The sequence below is a fragment of the Larimichthys crocea genome, chromosome XI (genome assembly GCF_000972845.2).
Source record: "Larimichthys crocea isolate SSNF chromosome XI, L_crocea_2.0, whole genome shotgun sequence".
Lineage (NCBI taxonomy): Eukaryota > Metazoa > Chordata > Actinopteri > Sciaenidae > Larimichthys > Larimichthys crocea.
The window spans coordinates 7,666,466-7,684,066 of record NC_040021.1 but is presented as its reverse complement, the minus strand read 5'-3'; the positions used below and the strand labels follow the sequence as shown (position 1 = coordinate 7,684,066).

The window sequence follows — 17,601 nt, the reverse complement described above, 5'->3', positions numbered from 1 at the left end:
GCTCATGATGGGGGACTCAAAGCTTTGTCTTTCCCTGCTCCTAATCACACTAACCTTGACCTGTAAGTATTGTTGTTATTTTTGATTCATTAAAGGAACATAATAATTTTAGAAGTAACAGTATTAAAGAAAAGAAAAACACAGCATTACATCTAAAATAATGACAATAACGAAATCTAAATCTAATGTCTCTTATGATTCTCTTTACAGATGCTCAAGAGGAGCATACAACCTGTCTGAGTGAGTTCCAGTATTTTGACATGTTGATTACAAAAGCTGAACATAATGTAAATATCTATTACACTGTAGCTGTTCAAGATATTTACAATTAACAATATATTTTAAGTGATAGGAAGTAAACTGAACTTTGAAGCTTGAACATGTATATAGATGTTCCTATATTAAATTACTATATGATGCAGCTATCCAGCGTTACTGTTCAAAACATGCAAACAAAATGTTGCACATTGTAATATAGTGTAAAATCATTATTTTCTCTTCCAGTAAACCAAAGGTACAGAGCCTACCACAGGTATGAATACCTGTATGAAGCGGAGTCCTTGAATGCAATCAATGGTGCCTCACATCTCAGGAATGGCCCTAAGGCCACTTGCAAGGTGCCAGTGTCCTTTAACTTTAACAGCTACTTTCATCATTCTACGTGTATTAAATCTATTTAAAGTACATTGTTTTATTCCTACACTATATCTGAGAACTATAATAATATTTTTACAGGTTGAAATTGAAGTACCTCAGACATGTAGCTTCATTGTCCGCACCACTGGCTGTAGCCTGAGTGAGGTGGCCGACATTGACACAGAGGGCAACCCTGTGTTCAGACCTGCACCCAGTTCTGCTGCCTTTGCTTCTGAAATGGAGCGGTACGATACTTACATACAGCATTTTTCATTGAGTGACACATCCAGTAGCATTATGCAATGAAACACATACTATAGGACTTATGGCAAATATCTCACATGTTTTGTAGATATCCGCTCAAGGTTGTGGTTGATGGTGCGTACGATGTGAAACTGTACCCTGAGGATGGCGAGACAACAACAATCCTGAACATTAAAAGGGGTATCATCTCTGCTCTGGCTGTGCCACTGCTGGAAGAAGAGAAGAATAAGAATATGGTAACTGTCCTACTTATGAACACCTTTCAGTTCCTTATGTGTAAAATAAATTGATATCCTTATTTGTGTTCACACCGTTTTCTAGCCCACTATCCATGGCAAGTGCAAAACCCATTACTCCATCAACACTAGAGAGGACATTGCAACGGATATCAGCCTCACCAGGGATCTGTCCAAATGTGACAAATTTATACCAATAAAAGATCATACAAACCCCTTGGCACTCATCTCTGGAATGGTAAGATATCAGAGCAACACAAAGGTGTAGTTTTCCATATTTAATACATATTTTCCTAATGAGAATGACTGCTGGAATTATTTTAAACTTCATTGACTCATCAAGCAAAGGGTCACTAATCAAATCTGCTACACTAACTTCTTTGATGGATGTAATCTCACTGCAGTGTACCCTTAGTTGTCACACTGTTGTAAAAATGATTAGACAAAAATCTTGCAGCTGAATAATTTGTCTTTCAGCACTACCCTCTTGCTCAGCTGGTCAGAAGCTCACAGACATGCAATTACAAGTTTGACAATAAGAAGAAACACATGACCTCTGGCTCCTGTACTGAAAACCACATCCTGCTTCCCTTCTCACACAAGTAAGTCAAACCTTGCACTGCACTCTGTGTGATGCTCTATTATGTAAATGTATGTGCCGAAGTGTCAAGTCCAAGGATTTCACTATACTTGTCAACCTTGTGCTGCCTCTCCAAAGGGGGGAATATGGAGTTAACAATGTTGGAAAGCAAGAACTGACTCTGGTTCAGGTCTCTCCTCACAATGAAAGAGTCTTTTACCACAGTAAGTTCCTTTTCTGATCTCTGTTCTTTATTTAGTGCTAAATATGAAATTAAATACATGAATAATTCAAACCTTTTGCTTCTTTATCATAGGTGACATTGTTATGGGTCTTCACATGGAGTCTGTTGTGGACAAGAGTGTTGTCCAGGATAAAGATGCAGGTCTGAACCTCCTAAGAGAACTGGCCAATCTGCCCGAGACTGAGGGTGAGAGGAGGGCCCACCTCTTCCACAAGCTTGTCACCATGGTCCGTGGTATGAAGACTGAGACCCTGAGCCCTGCCATTCCTGAAGCTCTTGGCGTGTCCCGTGTCCTGACCTACCAGGTTCTGGCCCAGTGTGGAACCCCTGAGTGCAGCAGTGCCATCATGCAGATCCTCAGGACCTTTGACACCTCAGCACTCGAGGTTGATGCCGGTGTTTTTGCTATGGGACTCGTGTCTAATCCTTCTGCTCTCCTGATCAATGACATGCTTGAGATGGCCAAATACAAGCCCAGCAAGCCCATCATGTATGCCCTGAGCAATGTTGTCAAGAGGTGAGTGAAGTTAAACGCACTTTATTCCAGACAGAAGAATAGTTTCCCCCTTTGTATAAAATAAGCCACGTAGGGTTTAAAGATTCATTTTTTTAAAAACAATCTCTTCAACAGGTTTTACAAAACTGAAGGAAAACTGATCCCTGAGATTTACTCTGTTGCTGAGTTCATGGCTGCCCAGCTGGGTGACTGCTCCGATGACAAGGACAACACTTTCATGACACTGAGAGTAGGTAACCTTCCCTACAGTTAAACATTTAAATAAGTATCAATACCAATGAGCAAAATATTAATGTAGCCTTTGATTATAGGTTATTGGAAATATGGCTGCAGCTGTGGGACCTGCACTCAGAGCCGCTGTCATCCAGTGTGTGAACCAACCCGCAGCTTCTCCAGCTGTGCAGCAGGCTGCCATTCAAGTGTACAGACTGACTCCCGTCCCCGAAGAGGTAATTAAAATTATTTCAGTGTTTTGACACTTTACTGGATTAATTCTACCGTATTACTTTTTTTAATTTAATTGATCTCTATTGGTACCAGGCCCGAGAGGTTCTGATGCAGGTGCTTTTGGACAGCGCTAGCCCCATGCAAAAGCGCGTTGCTGCATATCTGGTTCTTATGAAGGACCCCCAGTCCACTGAACTGGCCCAGATCGCTGATGCATTGCTCAATGAGCAGGACAAACAAGTGAAGAGCTTTGTGATCTCCCATATTACCAACATTTTGTCCTCAACTGAGCCAGAGACCCAAGAGTGAGTGAAGAGAAGCTCACATTCATCTTTATATTTTCTATATAAAGAGTAGGAGTCCTGATTTGATCACCATCAGTTGTTTAACTGTAACATTTTTTATGTTTCATACAGACTGAGGCAGAAGATCCGTGATGCCCTGCAGGGTAATGACATTGGGCCTACTATGGACCCAACCAAGTTCTCCCGCAACTACAAGATCGGATCTGTCGAGGGCAACATGATCTTTGAGAGTACTAGCTACCTGCCAAAGGAGGTCATGCTTGAAATGACTCTGAAGGCTTTTGGCTATGACATTGATATGATGGAGGTAAAAAAAAAAAGAAAAGCTATTTCAAATGGAAATTGAGCTATGAAAATTTAAGAAAAGTCCAGCAAGTAAGTGACAACTGTCACCATTACAGGTTGGTATGGAGAGCAAAGGATTTGATCCAACAATTGATGCCCTGTTTGGAGACAATGGATTCTTCCCAGACACTGCCCTGAAGACAATGTACTTTGTTTCTGACAACATGCCACTCAGAGTCAATGAGATCATGCAGAACATGCTGCCTGCTATGAAGAATAACAGAATGAGGCGACAGGTATTCAGATGGATCTGTTTTGTATATACTAAATGTATTGAATTTCTGATTGGTAATCATGAAGTTGGATCACCAAGAATTTGGTATAGTATGGATATTTATATTTATATTTAGGCTTCCCAGAACCTGATGAGGGACATCAGACGAAACCTTAACAAACTGGTGAAGGAACTGAAGACCACACAATCTCCAGAGGCCATGGTTTACCTGAGGCTTTTAGGAAATGAACTGGGATATCTGAGAACCAACGAAATCACAGAGATGGCCTACTCTGCTGGCATGATGATTGATAACATGTTCAAGCTGTTCCCTTCTGATGTAAATAAAGTATTATTTTCATTCATTTAAATATTTGACATTATTTATCATTGTTTATCATTTGAGAACATTTGTGTTTTTAAGTTGTTGTTTTTTGCCACAGCTCATGAAGGCACTGATGACCAAGGCTGACAACACAATTTTTGCCCACTACATCTTCATGGACAATGAATTCTTCCTGCCTACTGTCACTGGTGTGCCTCTGAGGGTTGCACTGTCTGGTACTTTCACCCCCGGCATCAAGGGTGGACTTAACATTGCCCGTGACATGGTAATTATCTTCAAGGTTCTTTCCAAAAACGTGTTTTACAGATAACTACCAATGTGTTTTTTATTACACCAAATCAACTCAACAAATCACCTGTATTTACCATGTTTCCAGAGCGAAGTTACCTTCATGCCCTCTGCTGGCATTGAGTTTGTAACTCAGGTTGGCTCCCACATCCCTGAATATGTCAACTCTGGATTAGAGATGCACACCAACCTGTTCCATGAAAGTGGGCTCAGTGCCAAGATCTCCATGGGACGTGACAACGTCAAGCTGACAATCCCTGCTCCAGTGAAGCCTACAAAGCTCATAAAGATGACGTAAGTCTATTTTCACATTTTCTACATTTAAAACTGTTACTGTATATTTAAACTAAAACAGCCAAAGTTACATTTTAACTTTGTTGCATTTAAAATTTAGAAACACCCTGGTGGCAGTGACTGGATCAGAGGTGATGACAATCCCCCCTATGGTGATGGACAAGGTTGATGTCAGTGAGTGCACGCCTGTCTTTGCTGGAATGAAATACTGCACGGCTCTGCAGTACACTGATGCTTTCTCTCAGGACACAGCTCCCTACTTCCCCTTTACCGGAGACAGCAAGTGAGAAAGACTTTTTATAATTATCTTTATACAATAAATTTGTGAATATTGTTGATTAATTTAATTATCCAAATAGATTTGCTGTGGAGCTTCACCCTACTGGTGAAGTCACTGAGTACACAGCCACTGTTGCCTATGAGCTCCTCAAGGAGGGAGAAGAGGGCCGGCAGAAGGTTGACTCTGTGAACTTTATTCTGAGGGCTGAAGGTAATGTACAACATTAAAAAGTTATTTAACACCAACTTATTTTGGAAAAACTCACATTTAGTGGAATTATCTAATATTACTCTATTGATTGTCAAAAACAGGTGCAGATCCTACTGAAGCCAGAGCAATCATGAAATACAACAGGAGGAAGAATGTCATCACTGCCGACATCCAGATCCCAGACTATGATGTGGAGGCTGGACTCAGGCTGGGTGTTGTTGATGGAAACACCAAGGGCAAAGGAACTCACTCCATCTCTCTTGACTTTATAAACAAGAACATCCCTCAGCTCTCTCTGGTTGGACGTGCAAAGTAAGGGATTAACTATAATTCCTCATGATATAACATTAATATCGCTCTTTCACAATTGAGAGTAAGCTAACTCAGTGTTGTATTTTTCAGTCTGAAGGCCATGAAGGAAGGTATGCTGCAAGTCCAACTTCTTGTCCCTTCCATCAAAGCTGATGCCACTGTCACAGCTAACATGAAACGTGATGAAGAACTGGAACTGGAGCTGAAGAGTGAAATCAAGATCATGGACACCACCGCTGAGCAAAAAATCACATTGAAATATGGTACTATAAGTTTCCACTTCTTCTGACTTCTTAGATGCCTGCATATTTTCACTTAACCTGGTTCATAATCACTTGGTCTATATTATCTGGATAAGTGTTCAAAACTAAAGCTAGCATTAGGGAAATGTTTCATTCAGTATTCTTTTCTACTTTCTCTTTACAGATACCAGCAAGATTGAAGTTGATTTAAAGTCAAATGTGAACTCTGAGCTCTTGGAAATCCGTTCATATGCTGAAGAGATTAAAAAGTATGGCAAAGATTTTCTTGCCATACGGGTAGGGAAAACTGACATGACAGTCAGTCAAATCATCAAGGCATTTGTGGAGGTACTTTACTTTTATTTTCACTGATGGATCTTCTTTTATTCGTTGTTGATAGTATAAAACACATTACTTATTTCTTTAGGCAACAAACAACCACATGGAAAAGTATGGTGCTGATATCCCTTACATTCAGAACTTCAGAGTACCCGATATTCCTGAGATTTCACTGCCAGAGACATTGTTCTTGAATACGTAAGTCTGAAAGAACTCAGTAATTAATGTTTTAATTTTCAGAAAATGTTATTATTGAAAGATTATTTATTTTTATCTTTCTTGTTCATAACAGTGAGGCAAAGGCTGTCTACACCTTCAACAATGAGCGCTTTACCATTGCTATCCCTCTCCCACTTGGAGGAAAGTCAACAGAAGAGCTTAACTTCCCACCAGCTTTGACCACACCTCATGTTTCTTTACAACAGTTTGGACTGGAGATTGTCTCTATGGAGATTCCTATCCCAGACCTTGTTGTACCTGAGAGCCTTACTCTGTCTATTCCTCTTTTTGGCAAAACTGAAGTTTCAGCTCTGATGAGGAGTAACCTCTATGACATGGAGGCCTCAATGGCTGCTGGCAAAGATGTTGTGGAGACACCAAGCTACTCAGCTAAGTTTGATGTTAAAGGAACCTCCCCACTGGACATCCTCTCAATGAAGATTGAAGGTATTTCATTGTAAACATTGTTAAAGGATTTATAATGTCAATTTTTATCCTTAACTTTGAGTTACAATTATGTGTTGTTCAAAGGTATCTCAAATCTTTTACTGAAACAGTACAAGTGTTGGTTCATTTTTATTTTTGTGTTTTATTTAGGCTCTGGATTGTTGGCGATCACTGATTCCATCAAGGCCCATTTGAAAAGCTCTTTCAGCCACAAATTTATTGAAGCAAGTGTTAGCATTGTTGAGGATGCAACAATCACACACAAAATTGATTTGAGATCAAACAGCAAGATTGAAGCCACAAGCCCATTTGGTCTCAATATTGTACTTGAGCACAATGGTATGGCTGGATTCAACACTGAAGAAATCTCTGCTGATAGCAGCTTTGAGGGTATGTTCAAGGCTGGACCCATGTATGGCAAGACAAGTTCATCTCAGTCATTCTCCATCTTCCCATTCAGGCCAGAGGCAAACATTGATTCGAAAGTTCAGATTGAGTCAACATTTTTCAAGGCTGATAATACAATTGCAGCAACCCTTGCCAATGGTGAATTCTCAGTTGTGTCTAACACCAATGCCTTTGAAGACACCTTGACCCACGTTGCTGAGCTTTCCTTCAAAAACAGTAAGCTGTCATTGAAGTGTGATGCAAATGCTCTTGCTCTTGGTATGAAGATCCGCAACCAGGCTGAAGCCTCTGCTGGTGCCGGTGAAGTCGTCATGAGAATGGAGACAAACGCAGACCACTTTGACAACCGTCTTTACTCTCTGCTGACTGCCTCTCTTGATGTCAGTGGTCTAGCTTTAAACAGTGATGCCACTATGAAGCTCCTTGAAAATGAGGCTACTCACAAGGCTACACTGAGAATGAACAAGGATGGCATCACCACAAGTGGAACAACCACCCTCCAGAGCCCCCTGGCCCTGGAAAACACGTTCAATGCTGGGCTTGATGCTTCAAGAGCCACTCTATCCATTACCAACAAGGCTGCAATGAGTGGCATCAAGGTTGATAATGCCAATACCATGATCATTACTCTCTCTAGCTTTGACTTCAACTCAAAGGCTGAAGCCACTGCAAGTGAGTATGCCTCTTACACTCATGATATCACCATCGACTTGAAACCCTACACTGCTTCTGCAAATGTCAATAACAACCTGAAACTTCTGCGGGCCAACTTCATTAATGAGGCTCAGCTGCAGGCAGAGCTGTACAAAATGGACATGACAGGAAGCCTGAAAGCCATCTATGGTGAGGAAGAGATCAAGCACACCTATCAGGTAACTTATTCGGATATGACTGCTAACGCAAAGTGCAGCACAACTGGAAAAGTCTTTGGAACTCACATGAGCCACAACACTGAGCTTGAAGTTATTGGCCTTGCTGCCAGGATCACCAATGATGCCCGCTTTAATTCACAGCCAATGCGCTTTGACCACACCATCCGTTGCAGTATTGTGCCTTTTGATTTCAACCTTGATGCAATTTTCAATGCTGATGGAGACATGACCATGTATGGAAAGCACAGTGGCCAGCTCTATGGCAAGTTCCTGCTTAAAGCACAACCTCTGGCTTTTGCTAGCTCACATGAATGCAGAGCATCACTAACCCAGCAGCTTGATAATGGGTTTTCACTTGAGGCAGTTACTGACAATAACATGGATACTTCTCTGTCACTCCAAGAGCAGAAGACCAGTTTCAGAATGAAGTCTAAATTGAATGACCACATCTTAAATCAGGACATAAGTGTTTACAACACAGCTGAAAGGACTGGAATTGAGGTTTCTGGCACCATCCTCACAAATATCCTCAATAGGGAATCTGCAGACAACCAGGAATTCACCCTCTCTGGCTTCCTGAAGTATGACAAAAATACAGATAGCCACATAATTCAGTTTCCTATAATAGAAAGTCTTTCTTCTTTCTTGGAAAGCATCAAGATGCTTTGTATTCATGTAGCAGAGGAATTACAAAACTTTGTCAATGAGAAGGATGTTAGGACTAAACTTGAGGCTCTTCCTCAGCATGTAAGAGACTTTGTTTCTCAACTTAATGTAGAAGGCAACCTAGTTCGTCTGAAACAGCACTTAAATGATTTTACCAAAAACTATGCCATCACCATGGATGATGTGGAAGCCTCTTTAAGAAATCTGAAGGCTAATGTTGAGAAACTGCTGGCTGATCTCAGTGTTTACATCCAAAATGTTGCTGCTTATGCCACCCTGCCTGAAATGGTCATTCAGGAGATCCAGCAACAGCTAATTGACTTTAATGAGAAGTATGACATCAAGGCTATGGTTGTATATGTGATTGACACCATTCGAGAGATGGTCCAACAGATTGACCTGGAAAAACTTAAGGGCAGCAGCATCACATTCCTGCATGATGTGGATGCAAAGTATGAAATCAAGGCTAAACTACAGACAGTAATGAGAGAACTCAAACAAATAATTGAGTCCTTTGACATGCAGCAATTTGCTGCTGAGCTGAAGAGGTACATTTCATCATTTAACTTCAAAGCTCACATTGAGGAACTAGTTAGCCAGATTCCCACAGAGATTTTCAGTGATATAACAGATTATATTAGGGATATAATTCAGGACCTTGACATCCTAGATAAGATCAACACAGTCAATTCCAAAATGAGAGAGTTGATTGTAAAATTTAAGGTCGACAGAAATGTTCAAGCTATCTTGGAAAAAGCTGTGGAGCTCATTAAGCAGTTCAGAATTGAAGAAACCATCGGGGCTGTAGCCAAGATGGTGAAGGATTTAGACATTCCTACTAAATTCATGGAAGTCTTTCAGGGTGCTATCAACTACTTGAAGACATCTGAGGTAAAGGATATCATTTCACAGTTCAATTTATATATTGGCATTATTGAGCAGAAATTGAAGTCATTTGAATATAATGACTTTGTGGAACATGCCAATCAAATGATAGCGAAATACACCGCTTATGTGAATTACCTGGTCAGGTCTCTTGAAATTCCCCAGAAATTTGAAGCAACAAGAGATTTTGCCAACTTTGTCTTATCCTCTATTAGGGCATCAGTAGAACAGCTAAGAGAAATGAAAATAGGAGATTTTATGAAAACAGTAGAGGATATCTTTGACGAGGTTGTGCTAAGTAATCTCGTGGCATTTGCTGAAAGTATTAAGCAGAAAATTGCAGAACTAGATGTCAATGCTGAAATTACCTCTTATCTGCAGATGGCAAGAAGATGCTATGACGAGTTCATAATTATTGCCACTGATACGTTCACCAGTATGGCTGAGATCATTAAGAAGGTGGCACCCCAGCAAAAAATCGTTAGTGAGATACTGCAGATCATTGAAGGGCTCATTACTGGACTGAAAAAAACTGAGCTGAACGTGCCATCCTTCACCATTCCTCTCACTGATCTTGTTGTGCCTGCCATAAAGTTTAGCATTGATAATCTTTACCAGTTTGAAATTCCACCACAGCTGGACATCCCTGAGTTCACTATCTTAGGCTTCCACAATGTACAAGCCACCAGTATCTCAACTAATGTCATTAAACAGAGAATCATTGATCTGATTGATTTTCTTCTCAACTTTGAGATGTTTGATCTGGGAGCTTCTTTTGGAGACCTGACAATGTACTACCTTCCTACCCTGCCTGAGTTCTCACTTCCTGAGATTACCGTACCTGAGTTTTCCTTTCCAACTCTTCCTCATATTCAAGCAGAAAAATTTGTTAATACTCTTCAACTCTCAACATCTGAGCTGCCACTCATTCCCAGTGAGATCCTGATTCCAGCATTTGGTAAACTGAGTTATGAGATAAAAGTCCACTCCCCCCTCTACACTATTAGGAATGCTGCTGAAATCCAGAGCTCTCCTGATGTAGATGAGACTCCTCGGCTGACAGCTTTTCTGACTTCCCAAGGGACATCCCTCAGCTTTGAAATCCTTAACTTCAACCTGGATTCCACTGCTCATATTGCTGTTCCCAAGGGACATCGTGTGATTGCTGCTGAGACCCTAAAGTTCACTCACAAGTTTCTTGTGCTGGATCACCAGGCATCTGTGACATTTTATGACTTCTCAGCCCAGGCCTCAGTCAAGACAACAGTAAAGGCCACCACAGCACCTTACAGTGCTGAGCTTTTAAATGAAGCTTTCGTAGCTACCAAGGGTGGTTTATCTGCCACTAGTGACACTTCCTATAAACATGTGCTCAGCATCCCTGTCATGGGCCTCACTGGTAAGACATCTATAACTCAAAAAGCTATGGCCCGCCAGGAAGGTACCTCTATAACAATAACTGTTGGAAATCAGGGTACTACGACCTTGAACTCTCACGACAGTACCCACAAGAGTGACCTGCAAGTCACAGTTAATCCAAGTATGGTCAAGATGTCCATCAATACTGACACAGATACATTCCTTTTAAAGACAAGACAGACTCTGAGTGCCGATTTTGTCATTTTTAGTCATTTCAAGTTTGATATTCGCTCCGAAGCAGAAGGCCCCATAATCAGAAACAGCCTTTTGGTGGGATCAGTAAATGCCAATTTGCATGACATGAAGCTTGAGCTGAAGGCAACCCATAGCACTGATTTAACTGGTATTGTCAGTGGAGCTCTATACAATGCAATTAATGTTGCTGTCTATCCCAGAGAGGTTGTGTTCAGTTTTCAGAATAAGGGAAACACCAAGGTCAGTTTTAATGATGATCTTGCTGTCAAAATTGATCTGCAGAATGATTACTCTGCAACCATCAGGCCTGACACACAACATATGAACACTGTAGCTCTAGCCCGTCTTAATCAGTACAAACTTTTCTGGAACTACACTGTGAAGAACAATGAGAGGGAGGCTGCCATCCTTGCTGCTGTAGAAGGGGAATCAAACCTTGATTTCCTGACTAGGCCCATCAGCATTCCTGAGATTGAGATTCCATTTGTTGACTTCCGTACTCCAGCTATCAGTGATTTAGACTTGTATGATCAAACTGGGCTGAAACACATTTTGACTACCACTGAGCAGACTGTTGACATGGATGCTAAGATTGTTTACAAGAAGAGCCAGGCTGCCCCTCTTGCTGATATGATGGGTCTGATCCAGATTCCCTCAGTGGGAAACCTGGTCACAGACCTGTCTTTCAAGTCTGCCATCATTAATCTGAATGTCAATGCTGGACTGTATGCAGAGGATGATCTTGTCTTCCGTCTGGGAGCTACCACAGCCTCTGTGTTTGAGAGTCTCAAATCCAAACTTGATGGCACCACCAGTCTGACTACCAAGAGAGGAATCAAGTTGGCCAATTCCCTGTCCCTTGAAAATCGTCACATTGAAGGCACTCATGATAGCACCATCAGTATGAGTACTGAGACTTTTGAAACTGCTGTCTCTGTGGCTACTGTAGCAAAGATTGCCTTGCCTATACTCAACCTTGAGGCAAACCAAAATCTACTCGCTGACACCAAAACCAAACTAAATGCTGTCTCCACCTTGAGGATGAAAGGTGATTTAAACATCCCTGTGATCAAGGCTGTTGGAAAGGCTGAGGCAGAGCACAGTCTGAAGATGGAAGGAACCTTTGAGTATGCTTCCATGGAGGCATCCACTAGGGCAAACATGGATGGCACAGTGCTTGAAGACTATCTAGTTTTGGGAGTTCTGGATAATGAGGTTAACCTGTACCTGAATAATGATGGCCTACGTTCCACCTCAAAGGTTATTGCAGATGCCAAGCTTAACTATGGCACCACCAAAGTCATTGGCATGGATGTAAATGAGAATCTTGCTGTTGAAGCCTCCTGGAGCCGTGTGTATGCAGTGCTGAAGTATACTGGCAACAATGAAGAAAACCTGTTCAATTTCAACACCAATGGCAAACATGTTGCTCAGGCAACCATTGACTTTGCACCAACATCTTCCTTAACTGTTGACATCGAGATTGATATTTCTCAGCCAAGCACCCTGGGTGACTTCACCATCTTTGAGAAGACTGTTGCTGAAATGACAGCTGCCAAGCAGAAGATGACAACAAATGTCAAGTTTGTGAGCCCACTGTACACCACAAACATGGCAGCTGAAGTAGAGGGCAATGCTCCTGTTTTCACAGTCATCTTCAAGTCCTCTGCCAACTCTGCCATTGTCTTCCTGGAATATGACCTAGACTGTAAGTCATTTTCTTGGCATATCATAAACTTTTACATTTTAAATAACACAGCCTAATTATAATATTTAACTAAAGTCAATCTGTTTCAACAGCTTCTGTTACAATGAACCTTGAAAATGCTGGCGTAAGCCTGACTGGGAAGATGGTTTTCACCCACAGTGATCTGACTATGGACATTCAACAGATTCTTTCCCATACACTGAGGTGACACTTTAAATAAGCATTGTGTTTGATATGTCGATTTTACTGTTTACTGTAAAAAAAAAAAAACCCTAACCCTAACCCTAAAAAAAAACACATACACAAGTTTTTATCATGTAACAAGAAAAATACCATATGATAAAATGTGTTAATTATAATTTCATGTAATGAAAAGTGAAAAGTGGCACATTTCTGCCTGTTTCTACAGTGACTCCCGACTGACCCTGAATGTGGACATTACCAGTCCTACCTTCACTGACATGAACTTGCGTTATGCTGTCCGCAAAGATGGGATCAGTGCCACAATTTCCATCCCATCTGCTGGCTTCCTGGGTCTTCAGCTCCATGGCAGGGTCCCAACTCAGATGAATGCCAGATTTTATGGACGTTATGCTGTAAGGATATCTCCCTGGTATTATATTTGCACAGTTACTATAATCTAGAGATTTAGATCTCATTTTATGTTTTCTTTCTGTTTACCAGTCTGATCCTGGGAAGGATGTTGATATCTTCACCATCAGAGCTTCTGCCAAGGGAGCTGATAAAATGAACCTGAAGATGGTCTTCAACATGGAGGCCCCTGACATCATGCTTAGCGGACTACAGGAAAGACTTCCTACCATCACGTCTTGTTTGTCTAGCTTTGCTGAGAAATACCAACTGTTTACAGGTGCTGCTCAGCTGAAGAACATTATTATTGACTATACAGAGGAGGCCCACAACATTGCAAACAACCATGCCTCACATCTCAGCCAGGTGTCTATCCTCTTTAGGAACACAGTTGTTCAGTATCAGAAGATTGTCCAGATCTTTCTGGATGCTGCCATCAAGGCCATGAGGGAGACCTATGTCAAGTTGCCTGGCTCTGAGTCAACTACTCCTCTCATAGAGGTGCTCAATAAGATGACCACCAGCATTACCACTATGGTAGAGAAAGCAATTGATGTGGTGGCTGTTAATATAGAATATGCTTACAATGCCATAATTGGTGCACTCAGTAAAACCCAGGTCACAGTGGCTCTCGGTGACGTCATGGCTGGTGCCAAAATAATTGACAAGATCAGGGACAGAGCAAAGACTATGCCTAATCAAATTGTAGATTTTCTAAAGCATCTGGATAGTCTAGACATCCTTCTGGAGAAACTGGGTGACACCTTAAAAATCTTTGTTGACAAAGTTCAGGACTTTGTTGATACGTTAAAATCTGATGCCCTTGATGCCATTGCTTTTTACATTAATGTTTTCTATGACAAACATGTAAGATTAATGAAAACAGTCACCGAGTATGCAAACACAGCTGTGGTTACTGAGTATATAAATGGCACGATTGACTACATTCTGGATATGTTCCGCTCTGTACTGAATCAGTTTAACTACACTGTTAGTGACTATCTGCAGCAGGCTCCTGCTCAATACAGATCTTTTGTTAAAGTTAAGGGTAGAAAGCTTGAGATTAATCTTTGATTCCAGCTGTGCCAGTAAGCCAAAAGATTTAAGTGCTAATATTTGGATTCCTTGGGACTAAGTGTTCAAAACATGTTGAATTTTATTTAAAAATAATAATTGGATGCAATTCTAATTTGTATATTTTTGTGTGTGATAGTGGTGTGAAATAAAGTATTTACTGAATGGAGTTGTACAAGATTTTTTTCTCCCCAATGAACACTATTTTACTTATCAGTCTTGATGTATGAATTCAGTTCAGTTTCAGTTAAGTTTTTTTTTACAGTTGCACTGTCTCAGAATGACAGAATGCACTTGAAGTGACAATGGGTCACTACTTTAGAACCTGCCATTGGGTCAATTATACATGTCCATCAGAACACACAGTATGCCTCAAATGTATAAACAAGGTTTAAAACTTAAAATCTGCCTGAGCATTATTAACTCTGTGGCAGCATCTACCTCAGATACAGATGATTTGATGAGTAAACAGAAGCTCAGCAGAGTTTGTTAGGTTGTACACTGCCACCTTGTTATTTTCTTTCTATGAGGTCACATTTTACTGTCACGTGACACACAAGTGCCAAATAGATTTACTATATATGTTGTAAAATACAAACATGTAGTTTCTTGTTTGGAAGTTCTGTAATGTCATTAGTGCACAGTTATCTTAAATATGTGAAATGTTTTGTGGAAACTGACTACATATTTGCCATGGACAACTCTGAAGATACACAAATGCAATGTCTATTTGCAACCAGAGGGTGTCACTGGAACATTTTCTACTATTATATGACTGTCAGAGGCCACATGGTGGTGAATCAATCAGTGGCCTACCAAATGACTGGTGCTTTTGTGTTCCTGTGCACACCACTGATATTGAAAAATGCTATTATTAAGATTGACAAGACAAGATTGACAATGGTCTTACCTAAAATACAGCATATGGCAGCATGTTTTTAGTCAATTCAATATAGTTTAGATACAGAAAAACAAGTCCAGACAAATCTCCCTGAGCCTCTGAGGAACATCAGAAACAGAAACCTTTGATCCATGACAGTACTTGAACATGTTATCAAGTAGTTCCTGAAGATACCAGTGAGTGAGACGTATGGAAATGTTGCCCTACAACAGGTAAGGTGTAATAAAATATGCACTTTAACAGCTATTATACAGTCTATGCAAACAAATCCAAGCATTTTTGCGTCCAGAGATAGTCGTGCATGCCAGGTCATCTCATGCAGTATTATGCAATAAATGAAAACCCAAGCCAGCCCCAACATGTAGGATTAAAGTTAGGCCATTATCAGTGATGCAATTTAGAAATGATTCTGTTTGGCAACAGGCAACACACACACTCTGATGAGAAAAATATGTGTGCCCATGATTCACTATTGAAATGTTGCAAGTTAGTATAGCCTTTCAACAAAACAAGGACCATTCCTCAAACTGGCCCCACCTATACTTTAGACTGCTCAGATAGCATTTCGTTATTCGTGCTTTTTAGCACCTTGAGGAACTCACTCACAACTGGACTCCAAGTTTAAGCACTTTCACAACAGTCTGTCCAACAACAGTCATGTAATATAGTCTTAATGAATGACAATGTCAAAGGTCAGACATGTCAAAAACCTGAAAAGGAAAAGCACAAACAATAAATCAGAATGTAGCATATCATTGGTGACATTAGCTAGTGCCTGAAATACAGGAAAACATACAGTAATTATCAGTATAAGTACTGGAACTTTGGTTCTTTAATATCACAAAGTTTAAATAGTTAAAACCTACTTTTACTCAGTCGGACCAGCTTCTGAACATACAAGAAAGATTAGTGGCTTCGAAGTGAAGCCAATGTGGAAGTGCCACATTTTGGTTTTGCACACAACCTCTACCTGGCCATCCTAACAAAATTGTAGCAAACAATTTCAAACAGACTGAATATTATTTCATAATTAAGTTAGAATTAGAGTGTCCATTCAGGATACTAGAATATCCCTTGTATGTGGAAATTTAAAACACATTTCACCGTTAAATCAACAACAAAGAACTCTGGGCAGATGATCAGTTTGGTGCAAAGCCAACATAAATCTTTATAAATCTCTATTTATTTATTGTTGCTTGTCAGCATATTTATTTCAATCAGGTTATGATTTGAAAATATGTTGTTATGTTGTTGTTTTTTATCTCTTCTCCTTGCCATGTCCCTGTATTTCAGTCAGAAGAATCTTATCTCTAATTTGTACAAACTCCAGCAGTTTGTCTTTGACTGCATAGACAACACTCTATCTCATAAGAGGTGACTTGATTTTGCTGAGCGTTTGAAATTCAAAGATATGCCTGGCTCCAAAGACACCTGTGAGGTACAATCAGGCACACCTTAGACTCACTGTATGTACAGTGCAAATGTTATTTCAATTATTTCACTCCCCATTTTCTGACCTTTTAAATGTTTCTAATGTTGTTTCTACCTCATATTTTTGTTTCACTTCATTTTTGTTACAGCTTTTTTATACTAAATGTCTTTCTTTACCACTTCTTCCCCCTATTCCTGCTTTCTACACTTGGTGCAGATTAATTAATTTGAGATTTGTTATTAATAGATATCTGTGGATAATGTTTTGATGTAATAGAAAGTGACTAACTTGGTTTGAGTTTCTTCTGGAGGAATTTGGAGGAATTGTTTTTGTATTTTTGTGCCAACAAAGATTGTCTTTTATATTGTATTATTGTCATGTTTACAGAACTACTTGATGTATCATTTATTATTCCAGAAAAATATGTATCTGTGTGATCTATGGGGTGACCACCTCGCACAACAGCCCTACAAAGGAGAGTTGCACTGTCACACATTCTCTTTATTTTGATTATTTTGTTCATCCTGTAATCACCATGCTCAGTGCTGTGACCCTTATGCAGTGTCAGACTGCCTTTCTCTGCCTGATTGACTTATCTTGAGTTCTCCTCTGTTGTAATCCCGATCAAACAGCTGTCATAGAGTTCTCTTAGGAGGTGAAAGGTTAGTCATGAATGTTAAGATAC

At 40.3% G+C, this 17,601-nt stretch overlaps 1 protein-coding gene across 1 annotated transcript; it reads left to right on the top strand.

The window, feature by feature from the left end:
• On the top strand, nt 1-14,711 carry LOC104926779 (apolipoprotein B-100). Its single transcript, XM_027284282.1, has 28 exons — nt 1-62; nt 211-240; nt 505-617; nt 736-881; nt 989-1,136; nt 1,222-1,374; nt 1,614-1,738; nt 1,855-1,940; nt 2,033-2,477; nt 2,592-2,706; nt 2,789-2,926; nt 3,018-3,229; nt 3,341-3,536; nt 3,631-3,810; nt 3,925-4,128; nt 4,232-4,399; nt 4,511-4,716; nt 4,817-4,999; nt 5,076-5,206; nt 5,308-5,518; nt 5,609-5,781; nt 5,945-6,108; nt 6,188-6,297; nt 6,359-6,765; nt 6,916-12,918; nt 13,011-13,122; nt 13,328-13,514; nt 13,603-14,711. The coding sequence occupies exons 1-28, from the start codon at nt 5-7 to the stop codon at nt 14,581-14,583; spliced, it is 11,385 nt and encodes a 3,794-aa protein (XP_027140083.1). The 5' UTR covers nt 1-4; the 3' UTR covers nt 14,584-14,711.
• The last annotated feature ends 2,890 nt before the right edge of the window (nt 14,712-17,601 follow it).